Genomic DNA, 24,381 nt, shown 5'->3' on the forward strand with positions numbered 1-24,381 from the left:
GGTAGTGTTACCGCCGTTGTAGCCAGGTAGTACGTGACCGCCGTTGTAGCCAGGTGGTGGCGTTACCGCCGTTGTTGCCAGGTAGTGTTACCGCCGTTGTTGTCAGGTAGTGTTACCGCCGTTGTTGCCAGGTAGTACGTGACCGCCGTTGTAGCCAAGGAAGTGTTACCGCCGTTGTTGTCAGGTAGCACGTGACCGCCGTTGTTGCCAGGTAGTACGTGACCGCCGTTGTAGCCAGGTGGTACGTTACCGCCGTTGTTGCCAGGTAGTGTTACCGCCGTTGTAGTCAGGTAGTGTGTTACCGCCGTTGTAGTCAGGTAGTGCGTTACCGCCGTTGTAGTCAGGTAGTGCGTTACCGCCGTTGTAGTCAGGTAGTGCGTTACCGCCGTTGTAGCCAGGTAGTGCGTTACGCCGTTGTAGCCAGGTGGTACGCCGTTGTAGCCAGGTGGCGTTACGCCTTTGTAGCCAGGTGGTGCGTGACCGCCGTTGTAGCCAGGTGGTGCGTTACGCCGTTGTAGCCAGGTGGCGTTACCGCCGTTGTAGCCAGGTGGCACGTTACGCCGTTGTAGCCAGGTGGCGTTACGCCGTTGTAGCCAGGTGGTACGTTACCGCCGTTGTAGCCAGGTGGTACGTTACCGCCGTTGTAGCCAGGTGGTACGTTACCGCCGTTGTAGCCAGGTGGTACGTTACCGCCGTTGTAGCCAGGTGGTACGTTACCGCCGTTGTAGCCAGGTGGTACGTTACCGCCGTTGTAGCCAGGTGGTACGTTACCGCCGTTGTAGCCAGGTGGTACGTTACCGCCGTTGTAGCCAGGTGGTACGTTACCGCCGTTGTAGCCAGGTGGTACGTGACCGCCGTTGTAGCCAGGTGGTACGTTACCGCCGTTGTAGCCAGGTGGTACGTTACCGCCGTTGTAGCCAGGTGGTACGTGACCGCCGTTGTAGCCAGGTGGCACGTTACGCCGTTGTAGACAGGTGGTGCGTTACCGCCGTTGTAGCCATTACCGCCCGTTGTAGCCAGGTGGTGCGTTACCGCCGTTGTAGCCAGGTGGTGCGTTACGCCGTTGTAGCCAGGTGGCACATGCGTTACGCCGTTGTAGCCAGGTGGTGCGTGACCGCCGTTGTAGCCAGGTGGTGCGTTACCGCCGTTGTAGACAGGTGGTGCGTTACCGCCGTTGTAGCCAGGTGGTGCGTGACCGCCGTTGTAGCCAGGTGGTACGTGACCGCCGTTGTAGCCAGGTGGTGCGTTACGCCCGTTGTAGCCAGGTGGTACGTTACCGCCGTTGTAGACAGGTGGTGCGTTACGCCGTTGTAGACAGGTGGTGCGTTAGCCAGCCGTTGTAGCCAGGTAGTGTTACCGCCGTTGTAGCCAGGTGGCACGTTACGCCGTTGTAGCCAGGTGGTACGTTACCGCCGTTGTAGCCAGGTGGCACGTTACGCCGTTGTAGCCAGGTGGCACGTTACCGCCGTTGTAGCCAGGTGGTGCGTTACCGCCGTTGTAGCCAGGTGGTGCGTTACCGCCGTTGTTGCCAGGTAGTGTTACCGTTGTTGCCAGGTAGTGTTACGCCGTTGTTGCCAGGTAGTGTTACCGCCGTTGTTGCCAGGTAGTGTTACCGCCGTTGTTGCCAGGTAGTGTTACCGCCGTTGTTGCCAGGTAGTGTTACCGCCGTTGTTGCCAGGTAGTGTTACCGCCGTTGTTGCCAGGTAGTGTGTTACCGCCGTTGTTGCCAGGTAGTGTTACCGCCGTTGTTGCCAGGTAGTGTGTTACCGCCGTTGTTGCCAGGTAGTACGTTACACGCCGTTGTTGCCAGGTAGTACGTTACCGCCGTTGTTGCCAGGTAGCACGTTACCGCCGTTGTTGCCAGGTAGTACGTTACCGCCGTTGTAGCCAGGTGGCACGTTACGCCGTTGTAGCCAGGTGGTGCGTTACGCCGTTGTAGCCAGGTAGTGTTACCGCCGTTGTAGCCAGGTGGTACGTTACCGCCGTTGTAGCCAGGTGGTACGTGACCGCCGTTGTAGCCAGGTGGTACGTTACCGCCGTTGTAGCCAGGTAGTACGTTACCGCCGTTGTAGCCAGGTGGTACGTTGCCGCCTTTGTAGCCAGGTGGTACGTTACCGCCGTTGTAGCCAGGTAGTACGTTACCGCCGTTGTTGCCAGGTAGTACGTTACCGCCGTTGTAGCCAGGTAGTACGTTACCGCCGTTGTAGCCAGGTAGTACGTTACCGCCGTTGTAGCCAGGTAGTACGTTACCGCCGTTGTAGCCAGGTAGTACGTTACCGCCGTTGTAGCCAGGTAGTACGTTACCGCCGTTGTAGCCAGGTGGTACGTTACCGCCGTTGTAGCCAGGTGGTACGTGACCGCCGTTGTAGCCAGGTGGTACGTTACCGCCGTTGTTGCCAGGTAGTGTTACCGCCGTTGTTGCCAGGTAGTGTTACCGCCGTTGTTGCCAGGTAGTGTTACCGCCGTTGTTGCCAGGTAGTATGTTACCGCCGTTGTAGTCAGGTAGTATGTTACCGCCGTTGTAGCCAAGGAAGTGTTACCGCCGTTGTTGCCAGGTAGTATGTTACCGCCGTTGTTGCCAGGTAGTATGTTACCGCCGTTGTTGCCAGGTAGTATGTTACCGCCGTTGTTGCCAGGTAGTATGTTACCGCCGTTGTTGCCAGGTAGTATGTTACCGCCGTTGTTGCCAGGTAGTATGTTACCGCCGTTGTTGCCAGGTGGTACGTTACCGCCGTTGTAGTCAAGGAAGTGTTACCGCCGTTGTTGTCAGGTAGTGTTACCGCCGTTGTAGCCAGGTAGTACGTGACCGCCGTTGTAGCCAGGTGGTACGTTACCGCCGTTGTTGCCAGGTAGTGTTACCGCCGTTGTTGTCAGGTAGTGTTACCGCCGTTGTTGCCAGGTAGTACGTGACCGCCGTTGTAGCCAAGGAAGTGTTACCGCCGTTGTTGTCAGGTAGTACGTGACCGCCGTTGTTGCCAGGTAGTACGTGACCGCCGTTGTAGCCAGGTGGTACGTTACCGCCGTTGTTGCCAGGTAGTGTTACCGCCGTTGTAGTCAGGTAGTGTGTTACCGCCGTTGTAGTCAGGTAGTGCGTTACCGCCGTTGTAGTCAGGTAGTGCGTTACCGCCGTTGTAGTCAGGTAGTGCGTTACCGCCGTTGTAGCCAGGTAGTACGTTACCGCCGTTGTAGCCAGGTGGTACGTTACCGCCGTTGTAGCCAGGTGGTACGTTACCGCCTTTGTAGCCAGGTGGTACGTGACCGCCGTTGTAGCCAGGTGGTACGTTACCGCCGTTGTAGCCAGGTGGTACGTTACCGCCGTTGTAGCCAGGTGGTACGTTACCGCCGTTGTAGCCAGGTGGTACGTTACCGCCGTTGTAGCCAGGTGGCACGTTACGCCGTTGCCAGGTGGTGCGTTACGCCGTTGTAGCCAGGTGGCACGTTACGCCGTTGTAGCCAGGTGGCACGTTACCGCCCGTTGTAGCCAGGTGGCACGTTACGCCGTTGTAGCCAGGTGGCACGTTACGCCGTTGTAGCCAGGTGGCACGTTACGCCGTTGTAGCCAGGTGGTGCGTTACCGCCTTTGTAGCCAGGTGGTGCGTTACCGCCGTTGTAGCCAGGTGGTACGTGACCGCCGTTGTAGCCAGGTGGTACGTTACCGCCGTTGTAGCCAGGTGGTACGTTACCGCCGTTGTAGCCAGGTGGTACGTGACCGCCGTTGTAGCCAGGTGGTGCGTTACCGCCGTTGTAGACAGGTGGTGCGTTACCGCCGTTGTAGCCATTACCGCCGTTGTAGCCAGGTGGCACGTTACGCCGTTGTAGCCAGGTGGCACGTTACGCCGTTGCCAGGTGGTGCGTTACCGCCGTTGTAGCCAGGTGGTACGTGACCGCCGTTGTAGCCAGGTGGTACGTTACCGCCGTTGTAGACAGGTGGTACGTTACCGCCGTTGTAGCCAGGTGGTACGTTACCGCCGTTGTAGCCAGGTGGTACGTGACCGCCGTTGTAGCCAGGTGGTACGTTACCGCCGTTGTAGCCAGGTGGTACGTTACCGCCGTTGTAGACAGGTGGTACGTTACCGCCGTTGTAGACAGGTGGTACGTTACCGCCGTTGTAGCCAGGCAGTGTTACCGCCGTTGTAGCCAGGTGGCACGTTACGCCCGTTGTAGCCAGGTGGCACGTTACGCCCGTTGTAGCCAGGTGGTACGTTACCGCCGTTGTAGCCAGGTGGTACGTTACCGCCGTTGTAGCCAGGTGGTACGTTACCGCCGTTGTTGCCAGGTAGTGTTACCGCCGTTGTTGCCAGGTAGTGTTACCGCCGTTGTTGCCAGGTAGTGTTACCGCCGTTGTTGCCAGGTAGTGTTACCGCCGTTGTTGCCAGGTAGTGTTACCGCCGTTGTTGCCAGGTAGTGTTACCGCCGTTGTTGCCAGGTAGTGTTACCGCCGTTGTTGCCAGGTAGTGTGTTACCGCCGTTGTTGCCAGGTAGTGTTACCGCCGTTGTTGCCAGGTAGTGTGTTACCGCCGTTGTTGCCAGGTAGTACGTTACCGCCGTTGTTGCCAGGTAGTGCGTTACCGCCGTTGTTGCCAGGTAGTGCGTTACCGCCGTTGTTGCCAGGTAGTACGTTACCGCCCGTTGTAGCCAGGTGGTTACGCCGTTGTAGCCAGGTGGCACGTTACCGCCGTTGTAGCCAGGTAGTGTTACCGCCGTTGTAGCCAGGTGGTGCGTTACGCCGTTGTAGCCAGGTGGTGCGTTACCGCCGTTGTAGACAGGTGGTGCGTTACGCCGTTGTAGCCAGGTGGTGCGTTACGCCGTTGTAGCCAGGTGGCGTTACGCCGTTGTAGCCAGGTGGTGCGTTACCGCCGTTGTAGCCAGGTGGCACGTTACCGCCGTTGTAGCCAGGTGGCACGTTACCGCCGTTGTAGCCAGGTGGTGCGTTACCGCCGTTGTAGCCAGGTGGCACGTTACGCCGTTGTAGCCAGGTGGTACGTTACCGCCGTTGTAGCCAGGTGGTACGTTACCGCCGTTGTAGCCAGGTGGTACGTTACCGCCGTTGTAGCCAGGTGGTACGTTACCGCCGTTGTTGCCAGGTAGTGTTACCGCCGTTGTTGCCAGGTAGTGTTACCGCCGTTGTTGCCAGGTAGTGTTACCGCCGTTGTAGCCAGGTGGTACGTTACCGCCGTTGTAGCCAGGTGGTACGTTACCGCCGTTGTTGCCAGGTAGTGTTACCGCCGTTGTTGCCAGGTAGTGTTACCGCCGTTGTTGCCAGGTAGTGTTACCGCCGTTGTTGCCAGGTAGTGTGTTACCGCCGTTGTTGCCAGGTAGTGTGTTACCGCCGTTGTTGCCAGGTAGTGTGTTACCGCCGTTGTTGCCAGGTAGTGTGTTACCGCCGTTGTAGTCAGGTAGTATGTTACCGCCGTTGTAGTCAGGTGGTATGTTACCGCCGTTGTAGTCAGGTAGTATGTTACCGCCGTTGTAGTCAGGTAGTATGTTACCGCCGTTGTAGTCAGGTAGTATGTTACCGCCGTTGTAGTCAGGTAGTATGTTACCGCCGTTGTAGCCAAGGAAGTGTTACCGCCGTTGTTGCCAGGTAGTATGTTACCGCCGTTGTTGCCAGGTAGTATGTTACCGCCGTTGTTGCCAGGTAGTATGTTACCGCCGTTGTTGCCAGGTGGTACGTTACTGCCGTTGTAGTCAAGGAAGTGTTACCGCCGTTGTTGTCAGGTAGTGTTACCGCCGTTGTAGCCAGGTAGTACGTGACCGCCGTTGTAGCCAGGTGGTACGTTACCGCCGTTGTTGCCAGGTAGTGTTACCGCCGTTGTTGTCAGGTAGTGTTACCGCCGTTGTTGCCAGGTAGTACGTGACCGCCGTTGTAGCCAAGGAAGTGTTACCGCCGTTGTTGTCAGGTAGTACGTGACCACCGTTGTTGCCAGGTAGTACGTGACCGCCGTTGTAGCCAGGTGGTACGTTACCGCCGTTGTAGCCAGGTGGTACGTTACCGCCGTTGTAGCCAGGTGGTACGTTACCGCCGTTGTAGCCAGGTGGTACGTTACCGCCGTTGTAGCCAGGTGGTACGTTACCGCCGTTGTAGCCAGGTGGTACGTTACCGCCGTTGTAGCCAGGTGGTACGTTACCGCCGTTGTAGCCAGGTGGTACGTTACCGCCGTTGTAGCCAGGTGGTACGTTACCGCCGTTGTAGCCAGGTGGTACGTTACCGCCGTTGTAGCCAGGTGGTACGTTACCGCCGTTGTAGCCAGGTGGTACGTTACCGCCGTTGTAGCCAGGTGGTGCGTTACGCCTTTGTAGCCAGGTGGTGCGTTACCGCCGTTGTAGCCAGGTGGTGCGTTACCCCGTTGTAGCCAGGTGGTACGTTACCGCCGTTGTAGCCAGGTGGTACGTTACCGCCGTTGTAGCCAGGTGGTACGTGACCGCCGTTGTAGCCAGGTGGTACGTTACCGCCGTTGTAGACAGGTGGTACGTTACCGCCGTTGTAGACAGGTGGTACGTTACCGCCGTTGTAGCCAGGTGGTACGTGACCGCCGTTGTAGCCAGGTGGTACGTTACCGCCGTTGTAGCCAGGTGGTACGTTACCGCCGTTGTAGCCAGGTGGTACGTTACCGCCGTTGTAGCCAGGTGGTACGTTACCGCCGTTGTAGCCAGGTGGTACGTTACCGCCGTTGTAGCCAGGTGGTACGTTACCGCCGTTGTAGCCAGGTGGTACGTTACCGCCGTTGTAGCCAGGTGGTACGTGACCGCCGTTGTAGCCAGGTGGTACGTTACCGCCGTTGTAGCCAGGTGGTACGTTACCGCCGTTGTAGACAGGTGGTACGTTACCGCCGTTGTAGACAGGTGGCACGTTACCGCCGTTGTAGCCAGGTGGCGTTACGCCCGTTGTAGCCAGGTGGCACGTTACCGCCGTAGCCAGGTGGCAATGCGTTACCGCCGTTGTAGCCAGGTGGCACGCGTTACCGCCGTTGTAGCCAGGTGGCGTTACCGCCGTTGTAGCCAGGTGGCGTTACCGCCGTTGTAGCCAGGTGGTACGTTACCGCCGTTGTAGCCAGGTGGTACGTTACCGCCGTTGTAGCCAGGTGGTACGTTACCGCCGTTGTAGCCAGGTGGTACGTTACCGCCGTTGTTGCCAGGTAGTGTTACCGCCGTTGTTGCCAGGTAGTGTTACCGCCGTTGTTGCCAGGTAGTGTTACCGCCGTTGTTGCCAGGTAGTATGTTACCGCCGTTGTAGTCAGGTAGTATGTTACCGCCGTTGTAGCCAAGGAAGTGTTACCGCCGTTGTTGCCAGGTAGTATGTTACCGCCGTTGTTGCCAGGTAGTATGTTACCGCCGTTGTTGCCAGGTAGTATGTTACCGCCGTTGTTGCCAGGTAGTATGTTACCGCCGTTGTTGCCAGGTAGTATGTTACCGCCGTTGTTGCCAGGTAGTATGTTACCGCCGTTGTTGCCAGGTAGTATGTTACCGCCGTTGTTGCCAGGTGGTACGTTACCGCCGTTGTAGTCAAGGAAGTGTTACCGCCGTTGTTGTCAGGTAGTGTTACCGCCGTTGTAGCCAGGTAGTACGTGACCGCCGTTGTAGCCAGGTGGTGCGTTACCGCCGTTGTTGCCAGGTAGTGTTACCGCTGTTGTTGTCAGGTAGTGTTACCGCCGTTGTTGCCAGGTAGTACGTGACCGCCGTTGTAGCCAAGGAAGTGTTACCGCCGTTGTTGTCAGGTAGTACGTGACCGCCGTTGTTGCCAGGTAGTACGTGACCGCCGTTGTAGCCAGGTGGTACGTTACCGCCGTTGTTGCCAGGTAGTGTTACCGCCGTTGTAGTCAGGTAGTGTGTTACCGCCGTTGTAGTCAGGTAGTGCGTTACCGCCGTTGTAGTCAGGTAGTGCGTTACCGCCGTTGTAGTCAGGTAGTGCGTTACCGCCGTTGTAGCCAGGTAGCACGTTACCGCCGTTGTAGCCAGGTGGCGTTACCGCCGTTGTAGCCAGGTGGCACGTTACCGCCTTTGTAGCCAGGTGGTACGTGACCGCCGTTGTAGCCAGGTGGTGCGTTACCGCCGTTGTAGCCAGGTGGCACGTTACCGCCGTTGTAGCCAGGTGGCACGTTACCGCCGTTGTAGCCAGGTGGCACGTTACGCCGTTGTAGCCAGGTGGCACGTTACGCCGTTGTAGCCAGGTGGCACGTTACGCCGTTGTAGCCAGGTGGCACGTTACGCCCGTTGTAGCCAGGTGGTACGTTACGCCGTTGTAGCCAGGTGGCACGTTACGCCGTTGTAGCCAGGTGGCACGTTACCGCCGTTGTAGCCAGGTGGTGCGTTACGCCGTTGTAGCCAGGTGGCACGTTACCGCCTTTGTAGCCAGGTGGCACGTTACCGCCGTTGTAGCCAGGTGGCACGTGACCGCCGTTGTAGCCAGGTGGCACGTTACCGCCGTTGTAGCCAGGTGGCACGTTACCGCCGTTGTAGCCAGGTGGTACGTGACCGCCGTTGTAGCCAGGTGGCACGTTACCGCCGTTGTAGACAGGTGGCACGCGTTACCGCCGTTGTAGCCATTACCGCCGTTGTAGCCAGGTGGTACGTTACCGCCGTTGTAGCCAGGTGGCGTTACGCCGTTGTAGCCAGGTGGTGCGTGACCGCCGTTGTAGCCAGGTGGTACGTGACCGCCGTTGTAGCCAGGTGGTGCGTTACCGCCGTTGTAGCCAGGTGGTGCGTTACCGCCGTTGTAGCCAGGTGGCACGTTACGCCGTTGTAGCCAGGTGGCACGTGACCGCCGTTGTAGCCAGGTGGTGCGTTACGCCGTTGTAGCCAGGTGGTGCGTTACCGCCGTTGTAGACAGGTGGTGCGTTACGCCGTTGTAGACAGGTGGCACGTTACGCCGTTGTAGCCAGGTAGTGTTACCGCCGTTGTAGCCAGGTGGCACGTTACCGCCGTTGTAGCCAGGTGGCACGTTACCGCCCGTTGTAGCCAGGTGGCACGTTACCGCCGTTGTAGCCAGGTGGTGCGTTACCGCCGTTGTAGCCAGGTGGCACGCGTTACCGCCGTTGTAGCCAGGTGGTGCGTTACCGCCGTTGTTGCCAGGTAGTGTTACCGCCGTTGTTGCCAGGTAGTGTTACCGCCGTTGTTGCCAGGTAGTGTTACCGCCCGTTGTTGCCAGGTAGTGTTACCGCCGTTGTTGCCAGGTAGTGTTACCGCCCGTTGTTGCCAGGTAGTGTTACCGCCGTTGTTGCCAGGTAGTGTGTTACCGCCGTTGTTGCCAGGTAGTGTTACCGCCGTTGTTGCCAGGTAGTGTGTTACCGCCGTTGTTGCCAGGTAGTACGTTACCGCCGTTGTTGCCAGGTAGTACGTTACCGCCGTTGTTGCCAGGTAGTACGTTACCGCCGTTGTTGCCAGGTAGTACGTTACCGCCGTTGTAGCCAGGTGGTACGTTACCGCCGTTGTAGCCAGGTGGTACGTTACCGCCGTTGTAGCCAGGTAGTGTTACCGCCGTTGTAGCCAGGTGGTACGTTACCGCCGTTGTAGCCAGGTGGTACGTGACCGCCGTTGTAGCCAGGTGGTACGTGACCGCCGTTGTAGCCAGGTAGTACGTTACCGCCGTTGTAGCCAGGTGGTACGTTGCCGCCTTTGTAGCCAGGTGGTACGTTACCGCCGTTGTAGCCAGGTAGTACGTTACCGCCGTTGTTGCCAGGTAGTACGTTACCGCCGTTGTAGCCAGGTAGTACGTTACCGCCGTTGTAGCCAGGTAGTGCGTTACCGCCGTTGTAGCCAGGTAGTACGTTACCGCCGTTGTAGCCAGGTAGTGCGTTACCGCCGTTGTAGCCAGGTGGCACGTTACCGCCGTTGTAGCCAGGTGGTACGTGACCGCCCGTTGTAGCCAGGTGGTGCGTTACGCCGTTGTTGCCAGGTAGTGTTACCGCCGTTGTTGCCAGGTAGTGTTACCGCCGTTGTTGCCAGGTAGTGTTACCGCCGTTGTTGCCAGGTAGTATGTTACCGCCGTTGTAGTCAGGTAGTATGTTACCGCCGTTGTAGCCAAGGAAGTGTTACCGCCGTTGTTGCCAGGTAGTATGTTACCGCCGTTGTTGCCAGGTAGTATGTTACCGCCGTTGTTGCCAGGTAGTATGTTACCGCCGTTGTTGCCAGGTAGTATGTTACCGCCGTTGTTGCCAGGTAGTATGTTACCGCCGTTGTTGCCAGGTAGTATGTTACCGCCGTTGTTGCCAGGTGGTACGTTACCGCCGTTGTAGTCAAGGAAGTGTTACCGCCGTTGTTGTCAGGTAGTGTTACCGCCGTTGTAGCCAGGTAGTACGTGACCGCCGTTGTAGCCAGGTGGTACGTTACCGCCGTTGTTGCCAGGTAGTGTTACCGACGTTGTTGTCAGGTAGTGTTACCGCCGTTGTTGCCAGGTAGTACGTGACCGCCGTTGTAGCCAAGGAAGTGTTACCGCCGTTGTTGTCAGGTAGTACGTGACCGCCGTTGTTGCCAGGTAGTACGTGACCGCCGTTGTAGCCAGGTGGTACGTTACCGCCGTTGTTGCCAGGTAGTGTTACCGCCGTTGTAGTCAGGTAGTGTGTTACCGCCGTTGTAGTCAGGTAGTGCGTTACCGCCGTTGTAGTCAGGTAGTGCGTTACCGCCGTTGTAGTCAGGTAGTGCGTTACCGCCGTTGTAGCCAGGTAGTACGTTACCGCCGTTGTAGCCAGGTGGTGCGTTACGCCGTTGTAGCCAGGTGGTACGTTACCGCCTTTGTAGCCAGGTGGTGCGTGACCGCCGTTGTAGCCAGGTGGTGCGTGACCGCCGTTGTAGCCAGGTGGCACGTTACCGCCGTTGTAGCCAGGTGGTGCGTTACCGCCGTTGTAGCCAGGTGGTGCGTTACCGCCGTTGTAGCCAGGTGGTGCGTTACCGCCGTTGTAGCCAGGTGGCACGTTACCGCCGTTGTAGCCAGGTGGCACGCGTTACCGCCGTTGTAGCCAGGTGGCACGTTACCGCCGTTGTAGCCAGGTGGCACGTTACCGCCGTTGTAGCCAGGTGGCACGTTACCGCCGTTGTAGCCAGGTGGCACGTTACCGCCGTTGTAGCCAGGTGGCACGTTACCGCCCGTTGTAGCCAGGTGGCACGTTACCGCCTTTGTAGCCAGGTGGCACGTTACGCCGTTGTAGCCAGGTGGTACGTGACCGCCGTTGTAGCCAGGTGGTACGTTACCGCCGTTGTAGCCAGGTGGCACGTTACCGCCGTTGTAGCCAGGTGGTGCGTGACCGCCGTTGTAGCCAGGTGGCACGTTACGCCGTTGTAGACAGGTGGCACGTTACCGCCGTTGTAGCCATTACCGCCGTTGTAGCCAGGTGGCACGTTACCGCCGTTGTAGCCAGGTGGCACGTTACCGCCGTTGTAGCCAGGTGGCACGTTACCGCCGTTGTAGCCAGGTGGTGCGTGACCGCCGTTGTAGCCAGGTGGCAATGCGTTACCGCCCGTTGTAGACAGGTGGCACGTTACCGCCGTTGTAGCCAGGTGGTGCGTTACCGCCGTTGTAGCCAGGTGGTGCGTGACCGCCGTTGTAGCCAGGTGGCACGTTACGCCGTTGTAGCCAGGTGGTACGTTACCGCCGTTGTAGACAGGTGGTACGTTACCGCCGTTGTAGACAGGTGGTACGTTACCGCCGTTGTAGCCAGGTAGTGTTACCGCCGTTGTAGCCAGGTGGTACGTTACCGCCGTTGTAGCCAGGTGGTACGTTACCGCCGTTGTAGCCAGGTGGTACGTTACCGCCGTTGTAGCCAGGTGGTACGTTACCGCCGTTGTAGCCAGGTGGTACGTTACCGCCGTTGTAGCCAGGTGGTACGTTACCGCCGTTGTAGCCAGGTGGTACGTTACCGCCGTTGTTGCCAGGTAGTGTTACCGCCGTTGTTGCCAGGTAGTGTTACCGCCGTTGTTGCCAGGTAGTGTTACCGCCGTTGTTGCCAGGTAGTGTTACCGCCGTTGTTGCCAGGTAGTGTTACCGCCGTTGTTGCCAGGTAGTGTTACCGCCGTTGTTGCCAGGTAGTGTGTTACCGCCGTTGTTGCCAGGTAGTGTTACCGCCGTTGTTGCCAGGTAGTGTGTTACCGCCGTTGTTGCCAGGTAGTATGTTACCGCCGTTGTTGCCAGGTAGTACGTTACCGCCGTTGTTGCCAGGTAGCACGTTACCGCCGTTGTTGCCAGGTAGTACGTTACCGCCGTTGTAGCCAGGTGGCACGTTACGCCGTTGTAGCCAGGTGGTACGTTACCGCCGTTGTAGCCAGGTAGTGTTACCGCCGTTGTAGCCAGGTGGCACGTTACCGCCGTTGTAGCCAGGTGGCACGTTACGCCGTTGTAGACAGGTGGCACGTTACCGCCGTTGTAGACAGGTGGTACGTTACCGCCGTTGTAGCCAGGTGGCACGCGTTACCGCCGTTGTAGCCAGGTGGCACGTTACCGCCGTTGTAGCCAGGTGGCACGTTACCGCCGTTGTAGCCAGGTGGCACGTTACCGCCGTTGTAGCCAGGTGGCACGTTACGCCGTTGTAGCCAGGTGGTGCGTTACCGCCGTTGTAGCCAGGTGGCACGTTACCCCGTTGTAGCCAGGTGGCACGTTACCGCCGTTGTAGCCAGGTGGCACGTTACCGCCCGTTGTAGCCAGGTGGTGCGTTACCGCCGTTGTAGCCAGGTGGCACGTTACCGCCGTTGTTGCCAGGTAGTGTTACCGCCGTTGTTGCCAGGTAGTGTTACCGCCGTTGTTGCCAGGTAGTGTTACCGCCGTTGTAGCCAGGTGGCACGTTACCGCCGTTGTAGCCAGGTGGCACGTTACCGCCGTTGTTGCCAGGTAGTGTTACCGCCGTTGTTGCCAGGTAGTGTTACCGCCGTTGTTGCCAGGTAGTGTTACCGCCGTTGTTGCCAGGTAGTGTGTTACCGCCGTTGTTGCCAGGTAGTGTGTTACCGCCGTTGTTGCCAGGTAGTGTGTTACCGCCGTTGTTGCCAGGTAGTGTGTTACCGCCGTTGTAGTCAGGTAGTATGTTACCGCCGTTGTAGTCAGGTGGTATGTTACCGCCGTTGTAGTCAGGTAGTATGTTACCGCCGTTGTAGTCAGGTAGTATGTTACCGCCGTTGTAGTCAGGTAGTATGTTACCGCCGTTGTAGTCAGGTAGTATGTTACCGCCGTTGTAGTCAGGTAGTATGTTACCGCCGTTGTAGCCAAGGAAGTGTTACCGCCGTTGTTGCCAGGTAGTATGTTACCGCCGTTGTTGCCAGGTAGTATGTTACCGCCGTTGTTGCCAGGTAGTATGTTACCGCCGTTGTTGCCAGGTAGTATGTTACCGCCGTTGTTGCCAGGTGGTACGTTACTGCCGTTGTAGTCAAGGAAGTGTTACCGCCGTTGTTGTCAGGTAGTGTTACCGCCGTTGTAGCCAGGTAGTACGTGACCGCCGTTGTAGCCAGGTGGTACGTTACCGCCGTTGTTGCCAGGTAGTGTTACCGCCGTTGTTGTCAGGTAGTGTTACCGCCGTTGTTGCCAGGTAGTACGTGACCGCCGTTGTAGCCAAGGAAGTGTTACCGCCGTTGTTGTCAGGTAGTACGTGACCACCGTTGTTGCCAGGTAGTACGTGACCGCCGTTGTAGCCAGGTGGTACGTTACCGCCGTTGTTGCCAGGTAGTGTTACCGCCGTTGTAGTCAGGTAGTGTGTTACCGCCGTTGTAGTCAGGTAGTGTGTTACCGCCGTTGTAGTCAGGTAGTGTGTTACCGCCGTTGTAGGCAAGGCGTTGTTGCCAGGTAGTGTGTTACCGCCGTTGTTGCCAGGTAGTGTGTTACCGCCGTTGTAGTCAGGTAGTGTTACCGCCGTTGTAGTCAGGTAGTATGTTACCGCCGTTGTAGTCAGGTAGTATGTTACCGCCGTTGTAGTCAGGTAGTATGTTACCGCCGTTGTAGTCAGGTAGTGTGTTACCGCCGTTGTAGTCAGGTAGTATGTTACCGCCGTTGTAGTCAGGTAGTATGTTACCGCCGTTGTAGTCAGGTAGTATGTTACCGCCGTTGTAGTCAGGTAGTATGTTACCGCCGTTGTAGTCAGGTAGTATGTTACCGCCGTTGTAGTCAGGTAGTATGTTACCGCCGTTGTAGTCAGGTAGTATGTTACCGCCGTTGTTGCCAGGTAGTACGTTACCGCCGTTGTTGCCAGGTGGTACGTTACCGCCGTTGTAGTCAAGGAAGTGTTACCGCCGTTGTTGTCAGGTAGTGTTACCGCCGTTGTAGCCAGGTAGTACGTGACCGCCGTTGTAGCCAGGTGGTACGTTACCGCCGTTGTTGCCAGGTAGTGTTACCGCCGTTGTTGTCAGGTAGTGTTACCGCCGTTGTTGCCAGGTAGTACGTGACCGCCGTTGTAGCCAAGGAAGTGTTACCGCCGTTGTTGTCAGGTAGTACGTGACCGCCGTTGTTGCCAGGTAGTACGTGACCGCCGTTGTAGCCAGGTGGTACGTTACCGCCGTTGTTGCCAGGTAGTGTTACCGCCGTTGTAGTCAGGTAGTGTGTTACCGCCGTTGTAGTCAGGTAGTGTGTTACCGCCGTTGTAGTCAGGTAGTGTGTTACCGCCGTTGTAGGCAAGGCGTTGTTGCCAGGTAGTGTGTTACCGCCGTTGTTGCCAGGTAGTGTGTTACCGCCGTTGTAGTCAGGTAGTGTTACCGCCGTTGTAGTCAGGTAGTATGTTACCGCCGTTGTAGTCAGGTAGTATGTTACCGCCGTTGTAGTCAGGTAGTATGTTACCGCCGTTGTAGTCAGGTAGTATGTTACCGCCGTTGTAGTCAGGTAGTATGTTACCGCCGTTGTAGTCAGGTAGTGTGTTACCGCCGTTGTAGTCAGGTAGTATGTTACCGCCGTTGTAGTCAGGTAGTATGTTACCGCCGTTGTAGTCAGGTAGTGTGTTACCGCCGTTGTAGTCAGGTAGTGTGTTACCGCCGTTGTAGTCAGGTAGTGTGTTACCGCCGTTGTAGTCAGGTAGTGTGTTACCGCCGTTGTAGTCAGGTAGTGTGTTACCGCCGTTGTAGTCAGGTAGTGTGTTACCGCCGTTGTAGTCAGGTAGTGTGTTACCGCCGTTGTAGTCAGGTAGTATGTTACCGCCGTTGTAGTCAGGTAGTGTTACCGCCGTTGTAGTCAGGTAGTATGTTACCGCCGTTGTAGTCAGGTAGTATGTTACCGCCGTTGTAGTCAGGTAGTATGTTACCGCCGTTGTAGTCAGGTAGTGTTACCGCCGTTGTAGTCAGGTAGTGTTACCGCCGTTGTTGCCAGGTGGTACGTTACCGCCGTTGTTGACAGGTAGTGTTACCGCCGTTGTAGTCAGGTAGTGTGTTACCGCCGTTGTAGTCAGGTAGTGTGTTACCGCCGTTGTAGTCAGGTAGCGTGTTACCGCCGTTGTAGTCAGGTAGCGTGTTACCGCCGTTGTAGTCAGGTAGCGTGTTACCGCCGTTGTAGTCAGGTAGCGTGTTACCGCCGTTGTAGTCAGGTAGCGTGTTACCGCCGTTGTAGTCAGGTAGCGTGTTACCGCCGTTGTAGTCAGGTAGCGTGTTACCGCCGTTGTAGTCAGGTAGCGTGTTACCGCCGTTGTAGTCAGGTAGCGTGTTACCGCCGTTGTAGTCAGGTAGCGTGTTACCGCCCGTTGTAGTCAGGTAGCGTGTTACCGCCGTTGTAGTCAGGTAGCGTGTTACCGCCCGTTGTAGTCAGGTAGCGTGTTACCGCCGTTGTAGTCAGGTAGCGTGTTACCGCCGTTGTAGTCAGGTAGCGTGTTACCGCCGTTGTAGTCAGGTAGCGTGTTACCGCCGTTGTAGTCAGGTAGCGTGTTACCGCCGTTGTAGTCAGGTAGCGTTACCGCCGTTGTAGTCAGGTAGCGTGTTATCGCCGTTGTAGTCAGGTAGCGTTACCGCCGTTGTAGTCAGGTAGCGTTACCGCCGTTGTAGTCAGGTAGTGTTACCGCCGTTGTAGTCAGGTAGTATGTTACCGCCGTTGTAGTCAGGTAGTATGTTACCGCCGTTGTAGTCAGGTAGTATGTTACCGCCGTTGTAGTCAGGTAGTATGTTACCGCCGTTGTAGTCAGGTGGTATGTTACCGCCGTTGTAGTCAGGTAGTATGTTACCGCCGTTGTAGTCAGGTAGTATGTTACCGCCGTTGTAGTCAGGTAGTATGTTACCGCCGTTGTAGTCAGGTAGTATGTTACCGCCGTTGTAGTCAGGTAGTATGTTACCGCCGTTGTAGTCAGGTAGTATGTTACCGCCGTTGTAGTCAGGTAGTAGGTTACCGCCGTTGTAGTCAGGTAGTATGTTACCGCCCGTTGTAGTCAGGTAGTATGTTACCGCCGTTGTAGTCAGGTAGTATGTTACCGCCGTTGTAGTCAGGTAGTATGTTACCGCCGTTGTAGTCAGGTAGTATGTTACCGCCGTTGTAGTCAGGTAGTATGTTACCGCCGTTGTAGTCAGGTAGTATGTTACCGCCGTTGTAGTCAGGTAGTATGTTACCGCCGTTGTAGTCAGGTAGTATGTTACCGCCGTTGTAGTCAGGTAGTATGTTACCGCCGTTGTAGTCAGGTAGTATGTTACCGCCGTTGTAGTCAGGTAGTATGTTACCGCCGTTGTAGTCAGGTAGTATGTTACCGCCGTTGTAGTCAGGTAGTATGTTACCGCTGTTGTAGTCAGGTAGTATGTTACCGCCGTTGTAGTCAGGTAGTGTTACCGCCGTTGTAGTCAGGTAGTATGTTACCGCTGTTGTAGTCAGGTAGTATGTTACCGCTGTTGTAGTCAGGTAGTATGTTACCGCTGTTGTAGTCAGGTAGTATGTTACCGCTGTTGTAGTCAGGTAGTATGTTACCGCTGTTGTAGTCAGGTAGTATGTTACCGCTGTTGTAGTCAGGTAGTATGTTACCGCTGTTGTAGTCAGGTAGTATGTTACCGCTGTTGTAGTCAGGTAGTATGTTACCGCCGTTGTAGTCAGGTAGTATGTTACCGCCGTTGTAGTCAGGTAGTATGTTACCGCCGTTGTAGTCAGGTAGTGTTACCGCCGTTGTAGTCAGGTAGTATGTTACCGCTGTTGTAGTCAGGTAGTGTGTTACCGCCGTTGTAGTCAGGTAGTATGTTACCGCTGTTGTAGTCAGGTAGTATGTTACCGCTGTTGTAGTCAGGTAGTGTTACCGCCGTTGTAGTCAGGTAGTGTGTTACCGCCGTTGTAGTCAGGTAGTATATTACTGCTGTTGCTTACAATAAGTAATGAAAGGTTTCATTAAGGTATATTCAATGAAGTCAAACTGAAGCCTTTGAGAGGTAGTGCCGAACAATCAGTCATTCTCAGACCACTACTCAAACCTTGTATTCTATTCAAACGCTACATTAAATGCACTTTTTCCTCATCTATAACACTTAAGGAACAGTAAGCGTTCTGCTGAACCAAAACAGTATCTATGAATATCAAATGAAAGGCTGTGGTAGTGAATTTAAGTGAGTTAACCCCAATCAATGGAGAGTGCTGTTGGATTGTAAGTTGAGAGTCAATTCATAAGATGCACTTCATAAATGCAATCCATTATCATGGGGGAGTCACGTAGATTAGAGCTTCCCCTATGTCAAGCATGAGCACACAGCAGGTGAACCTCAGTACTGAACTGACTGTAGAGATATGTGTTGTTAACCATCCCTCCTTTAAACTTCAAACTATGGCTAACATCATTGATTCTTACCATTAGGGCCTTGTTGACCTTTGGTATTTGATTAGGATACCCATTAGCTGTTGCAAAAGCAGCAGCTACTCTTTCCGGGTTCCACACAAAACATGACATAATACAGATCATTAACAGACAAGAACAGCTCAAGAACAGAACTACATACATTTCTGTCACAGATATGAGGGATTTGAATAGCTTCTAGCACCCACTGGCCCTAAGAGGAGTCATGTGACTACAGCGGTGATGGGTCAAAAATTGACTTCCAGATGAAGAGTTCTCATCTCACCTCCCAAATCTGGCACTCTTCCTGAAGCACTGGTAGGAGCTGTGCTCCATGGAGAAGGCCACTGTGTCACTGTACCCTAGGGGAGGTCTCTTCAACCTGGGGGAGGAGAGGAGGATGACTGTCACACATTTTGTACATATTTGGTGTCAGAGAGAAGAGAAGCACCAAGAGATACAGTGACAAGAGGAAGATGATCAAGATCAAGATCTGAGGGAATTAAAAGACAGAAAGTCTCTGCGGTCCTGTTCTGTCCTTATTGGGTAGGCAGAGCGACAGACAAGAGGACAACAGAAAAGAGAGAGACAGACAGAGAGAGAAGGGGTGGTAGATTGCTGGAAACCAGACAATGGAAGATTGAGACGGCAGTCTGAAAGAGAGTACATTGTGTTCTGGTTTGGATGAGGCGATTACAATATATTACATTACAGTCCCATCACTCTGCTGTGGATAGTCACTCTCTCCAACCCTCTGTTGAAATAATCACAGTGATTAATACTGTGTAGATGTCATTTCAGGTGACAGTTTTGAGGTGTTTTTGTAAATACATCCCATATTTATTTTCCCATCATTACAACACTGTATACAGCCATAATATGACATTTGAAATGTGTAATGTTTACTGTTCTATTTATTTGAATTTTAGCTATTTCACTTGCGATTTATCATCAAGTTTTTGGTCATTATTATTATAAATCATTATTATTACTACTGTAGGCCAATTTAATAATCTAAACTGTTTTTGTTCTTTTAAATAGCCTATGCAAAAAGAGTGTTTCATTTTGTTGAGACATTTTCATTGGCTAAATCAAACTTTCTTTAATTTTGTGCTCCGTATTTAGAGTAAGGTTAAAAGTAGGCCTGTTGTAAAAGAAATAGCATTAGCCTATTGCTGTCATTTGTTGGGAAGGCAATCGACTTTGTTGATAATTAATTTAATGCCACAATATAAGAACCTACTTGTATTTTCCCTATAAACAATGACTTGACTTACTTTTGATAATAAAGTTAAGCAACTTTTGTGAAGGTTTGGTGTGGTATGGCTAATTTTAGGCTTAGCTGCAGCAGGCCTATGAAGGCAGTGTGCACCAAAACTTGGGGTGAAGAAGAACATGGGGAGAAGAAAAATTATTTAGGAGAGTTACTAACAATATAATGGTTCTCTTTAGTAAACTTTTGAACGGTAGTGCACATTCTGAGCGAACATTTATGAAATAGCCTTCTTCTGTACGCCTATTTACCATTACAAACCGACGCAAATAAAGAGAATGTCTTCAATGACATTTCCAACCTTTCCCTGACCGAGTTCGTACCACCTACATGTTTCAAGCAGACCACCGCAGTCCCTGTGCCCAATAACACTAAGGTAACCTCCCTAATTGATTACCGCCCCATAGAACTCACGTCTGTCGCCATGAAGTGCTTTGAAAGGCTGGGCATGGCTCACATCAACAGCATCCTACCAGATACCCTAGACCCACTGCTATTCGCATACCGCCCCAACAGATGACAAAATCTCAATCACACCTCCCTTTCCCAACTGGACAAAAGGAACACCTGTGTGAGAATGTTGTTCATTGACAACAGCTCAGCGTTCAACAACATAGTGCCCACGAAGCTCATCACTAAGCTAAGGACCCTGGTTCCTCTGTGTTTGTGCTTTCACTTGCAGATTGGGGATAGGTGGAGCTGATTGGGTCGTTAAGGTGACAAGTAGCACCCCTCTCTCTCCCTCTCAGCACCATTTTGTTTTGAGATCTGGTTGATTATGTTTTTTGATTAGGTGCACCCTTCAACACTAACACACATAATACCTTCATCCATGCATCTCCATTACACCCCTCACATGCCTACTGTCACAAGTCACAGGTTAGTTTCCCTTTGTAGTTTTATACTTTGTTACTCCTTAACTGCCAACGTGTGGACTCCCTTGCTTGTCACCATCTAAGAGCCAGGTTGTGACAAGCACACCTTTTCCCCCTCAAGAGACTGAGAAGATTTGGCATGGGTCCCCAAATCCTCAAAGTTCTACAGCTGCACCATCGAGAGTATCCAGACCGGTTGCATCACCGCCTGGTATGGCAACTGCTTGGCATCTGACTGCAAGGCACTAGAGGGAAGTGCAGTGCGTACGGCCCAGTACATTACTGGGGCCAAACGTCCTGCCATCCAGGGCCTATATAATAGGTGGTGTCAAAAGAAGTCTCCCAAGTCATAGACTGTTTTCTCTGCTACCGCACGGCAAGCGGTACCAGAGCACCAAGTCTATGACCAAAAGGCTCCTTAAAAGCTTCTACCCAAGCCATAAGACTGCTGAACAATTAATCAAACGGCCACTGGACTATTTACATTGACCCTCCCCCTCCATTTGTTTTGTACACTGCTGCTACTCACTGTTTATTATCTATGCATAGTCACTTCACCCCCACCTACATGTACAAATTACAGACTAACCTGTACCCCCGCACACTGACTCGGTACCCCTTTACATAGCCTCATTATTGTTATTTTATTGTGTTACTTCTAATTTTTTACTTTAGTTTAATTGGTAAATAGTTTCTTAACTCTTCTTGAACTGCACTGTTGGTTAAGGGCTTGTAAGTAAGCATTTCACAGTAAGGCAAATAAAGTTTGATTTGATTTAAGCATGGTCCAAACACACCATGACAGTTGTGAAGAAGGCACAACAACACCTTTTCCACCTCAGGAGACTGAAAAGACGAGGCATGGGTCCCCTGATCCTCAAAAAGTTCTACAGCTGCACCATCGAGAGCATACTGACCGGTTACATTACCGCCTGGTAAGGCAACTGCTCGGCATTGACCGTAAGGCACTACAGAGGGTAATGCGTACAGCCCAGTACATCACTGGGGCCAAGATTCCTGCCATTCAGGACCTATATACTAGGCGGTATCAGAGGAAGGCCCAAAACAATGGTCACCCAAGTTATAGACTGTTCTCTCTGCTACAGCACGGCAAGTGGTCCCGGAGCACCAAGTCTAGGTCCAAAAAGCTCCTTAACAGCTTCTACCCCCTTTGTTTTTACACTACTGCTATTTGCTGTTTATTATCTATGCACAGTCACTTTACCCCTACCTACATGTACAAATTACCTTGACTAACCTGTACTCCCGCACATTGACTCGGAACTGGTAGTCCCTCTATATAGCCTAATTATTGTTACTTTTTAAATATATTTTCATCAAACTGCATTGTTGGTTAAGTAAGCATTTCACAGTAAGGTCTTACACCTGTTGTATTCGGTGCATGTGACAAACCAAATTCGATTTATATCTGAATAGCAGTAGTAGCCTGACAAGTATAAAGTAATCCATGTCGATGTCAGGAACATGCGCCAGCATCTCTTTCTTTCTCTGTGTGTCTCTAAGACTAAGCTTCTCTCTTTTAATATTTATTTAGTAAATATGAATATCACACAGTGGAAGCCTAGGCATATAGGCCTACAGTATATGTATGCAATGCACTGATGCATTTATCGCTCAAATCTCGAACAGCTGAACCGTAAGGTGGACCACAATTGTTTTAGGAAGTAAAAACCAATATAATGTTTTGAATATGTTACACATTAAGGACGCGTAGCTGCAGATCATTTGGTCAATATCGCTTGTTTATTGATGGCGCTGGAAGCACCCATTTGGTTTCCTTTTCTTTCTCCCCTTCTTTTGGATCTGAACAGATCTCTCGGATGCGAACCAGCAAGGGTTTGTTTCCCCTGTCCTTTACGGAACAGGTCTGTCTGTCCTCGGGTACATTCAGAACAGCTCTCAATATTTGTATTTATTATTTATGCATATCGTGGTCAGGTGGGAAAGCCACAGATGCAACTTTTTGGACCCGTGAAGAACTCTAGCTGTTTGTTATCTGCTCTCAGCACTAACATGGATTTAGACAACAAAAAGCATCTGTCTCTCTCTTTCTCTCAGAGAGAAAGAAGGAAGAGAGCGACAGATACAGGAGACAGAGAGAGCATGAATCAACAGAGCGGCTGGGTCCCTGACGGTTAAGTGTTTTTATGAATGTAATTAATAAATTATGTAATGTAAATAATTATTATTAATGTAAATAATAAATTAATAAATAACACAATGAGACATATGAAACACCATGACACACGAGGGTCTTGTCAGCGAGGATGCTGCTAAGGGTGTGGTGTGTGTGTGTGTGTGTGTGTGTGTGTGTGTGTGTGTGTGTGTGTGTGTGTGTGTGTGTGTGTGTGTGTGTGTGTGTGTGTGTGTGTGTGATTACCTCTCACACAGGTGGTGGCTACAGTTAACCAGGATGTGCATACAGTGAACACAGACCACACCCATCAGCACCAGGCAAAGAGGCCCCACCTGGAGAAATAAAAAACACAAAGAACAGACTGAACATACTGACAGTAACGTCAACACCAACTGAAACCAACTGTGAACCAGACAGGAACACTACAGCAAACAGTCCATAGTAGTGCAAACGCATCAGATATAACCCTGAGAAATAGGCTACTTCTCACTTACACAACCAGTAGTGGGATAGCGCTGTGATATTCTATGTATGTCACGGAAAACATCGTTTCACATAACGGTGTTGCGATTGTTTATTTGATAGTAATTTTGCCCTGTTCAGTTTTGTCCTTCACACACAATATCTGTCATGTGACATGATATCACACCATCATTATGAGACAGCACAAAGGAGGGGAAATTAAGCAAGAGGATCCGCAACAACATTTTGGTTCCCTTCTCAACCTAGATACAATACTAGCACTGGAACATCATCTAGTCTATGGAGCCTGCCAATTCTGTGGGGAAAGTCGAGCAAACGCAATGTAACCCCGGCAACGTCATAAATGTGACATGCAGGCTCTCTCTGTTTCACTGGTATGGTAGCAGTGTCAGATACATTCTATAGGAAGAGAGACTGCAGATTCTTTCAAACAACAATTTTAATATAAGATTTGAAAAAAATTAAGCAATCAACCATCACTAAGAATAGTCCGAGTTGAGAGCTCTACGAACAAGTTCTCTCTCAGCTTTTATAGAGAAGTCCAACCTCTTTGTCTATGTGGCAGTTAGCAGACGTGTGCAAAAAGGGGTGAGGAACAGTGTTTAAAAGGCGTTTCGCTTGTCTGTGTAGATTAAGATAGAAGATGTTGCCACCATTGTCTGTTCCTTCCTGCATGTTTTCATACAGAGGAGTTCCTACAGATAGTACAAAACGGGATGTCACATACTGCAGTCGCACCCGGCTCTTATCTGTACGCCCAGATTTAGAACTAAGTCATACAAGACAACAAGCCAGCATCAGGGAAAAAAACACTAGCATTAAACAATGGACAATTCTCTAAGTAAAAACAGCATAGTATGTTGACTAATTAAGTCATTTTCCACGACAAGTGATCTGTGCCTGCTGTTGGTCTGAAGCTAACCTCGTTCTCAGTCTCAATTGCAACAGATCCGGCTGGTAGACGAGATTAGTGTCTAGTTTACAAATTGACCTGATTGTCGTTTCAAATAATGAGATTTGTCTAGCCTGATCATATCCTCCTTTGTCCGTTTAGCAAATGGGAGGATTCACAGGAAAGATATGAGACAAACTGATCTGAGATCAGCCACTAGCCAGTGCCACAGCTGCATAGCAGGCAGACACACAGGCAGGTTTATACCATGGTGCTGAAGCATTGGTGGTGGAGACTAGTTTGATGAACACGAATCCGTAGATTGCTGCAGTTTCTTTTCTGAAGCAAGGCTTGCTTAATCAGCCAGCAAATATTCATCTGATATCACATCCATGACACAAACAGACACAGTACTTTAAACCAATGTACATGATGGTGTAGTTGCACACTGACATCCATGTGTAATACTCAGAGATAACAGTTGTGTGCCCTGCCCAGTTAGCAGGGGCAAACCAGGTTAATAAACATACAATTCTACATACAAGTTACTATGACCTTTGAACTGTATGACACAGAGGCCCAAATAGAAAACCCCAAATCAACTTAACATGAGGCAGGATCCACAGCAGGGAATCATTGTCTGTAGACAGAGGAATCTAGCAGGTCCACTGACACCACGTACAACGACTCCTAACTCTTCCACAACACTACATTAACACACCTGAAGGCTTGGAGCTTAATGCCTATGTGTGTATTCATTTGTACAAGGTGTGTTAATTTCTGCTCCTCTATTGTACAGACTGGTCCAGTAAAACACAAACTGAATTGCAGGTTAAATCAAACAATGGAATCGTGAGAATGATCTTATGTGTTTTATATAATTACTTCCAATGAACATTCAGATCAGAGATAACCATGTAATACATATTTATGCATAACCCATATTCATGCCCAGTCAATTAATGTTTCTTGCCTTGCTTTTCTGTTAAAGCATTAGTGAATCCCAGTCATTTTTACCAAAC

At 52.2% G+C, this 24,381-nt stretch overlaps 1 protein-coding gene across 8 annotated transcripts in view; it reads right to left on the minus strand.

The window, feature by feature from the left end:
• Positions 1-24,381, minus strand: part of slc36a4 (solute carrier family 36 member 4) — a 354,139-nt gene that overhangs the window by 325,146 nt on the left and 4,612 nt on the right. For all 8 annotated transcript variants that reach the window (XM_052467980.1, XM_052467979.1, XM_052467978.1 and 5 more), the window contains exons 5-6: positions 22,228-22,316; positions 17,965-18,060 (exon numbers count right to left, since the gene is read on the minus strand). In XM_052467980.1, the coding sequence (XP_052323940.1) occupies positions 17,965-18,060; positions 22,228-22,316 (185 nt within the window). The remainder of the gene's footprint in view (positions 1-17,964; positions 18,061-22,227; positions 22,317-24,381) is intronic.

This window comes from Oncorhynchus keta, chromosome 18, assembly GCF_023373465.1.
Source record: "Oncorhynchus keta strain PuntledgeMale-10-30-2019 chromosome 18, Oket_V2, whole genome shotgun sequence".
Classification (NCBI taxonomy): Eukaryota; Metazoa; Chordata; class Actinopteri; order Salmoniformes; family Salmonidae; genus Oncorhynchus; species Oncorhynchus keta.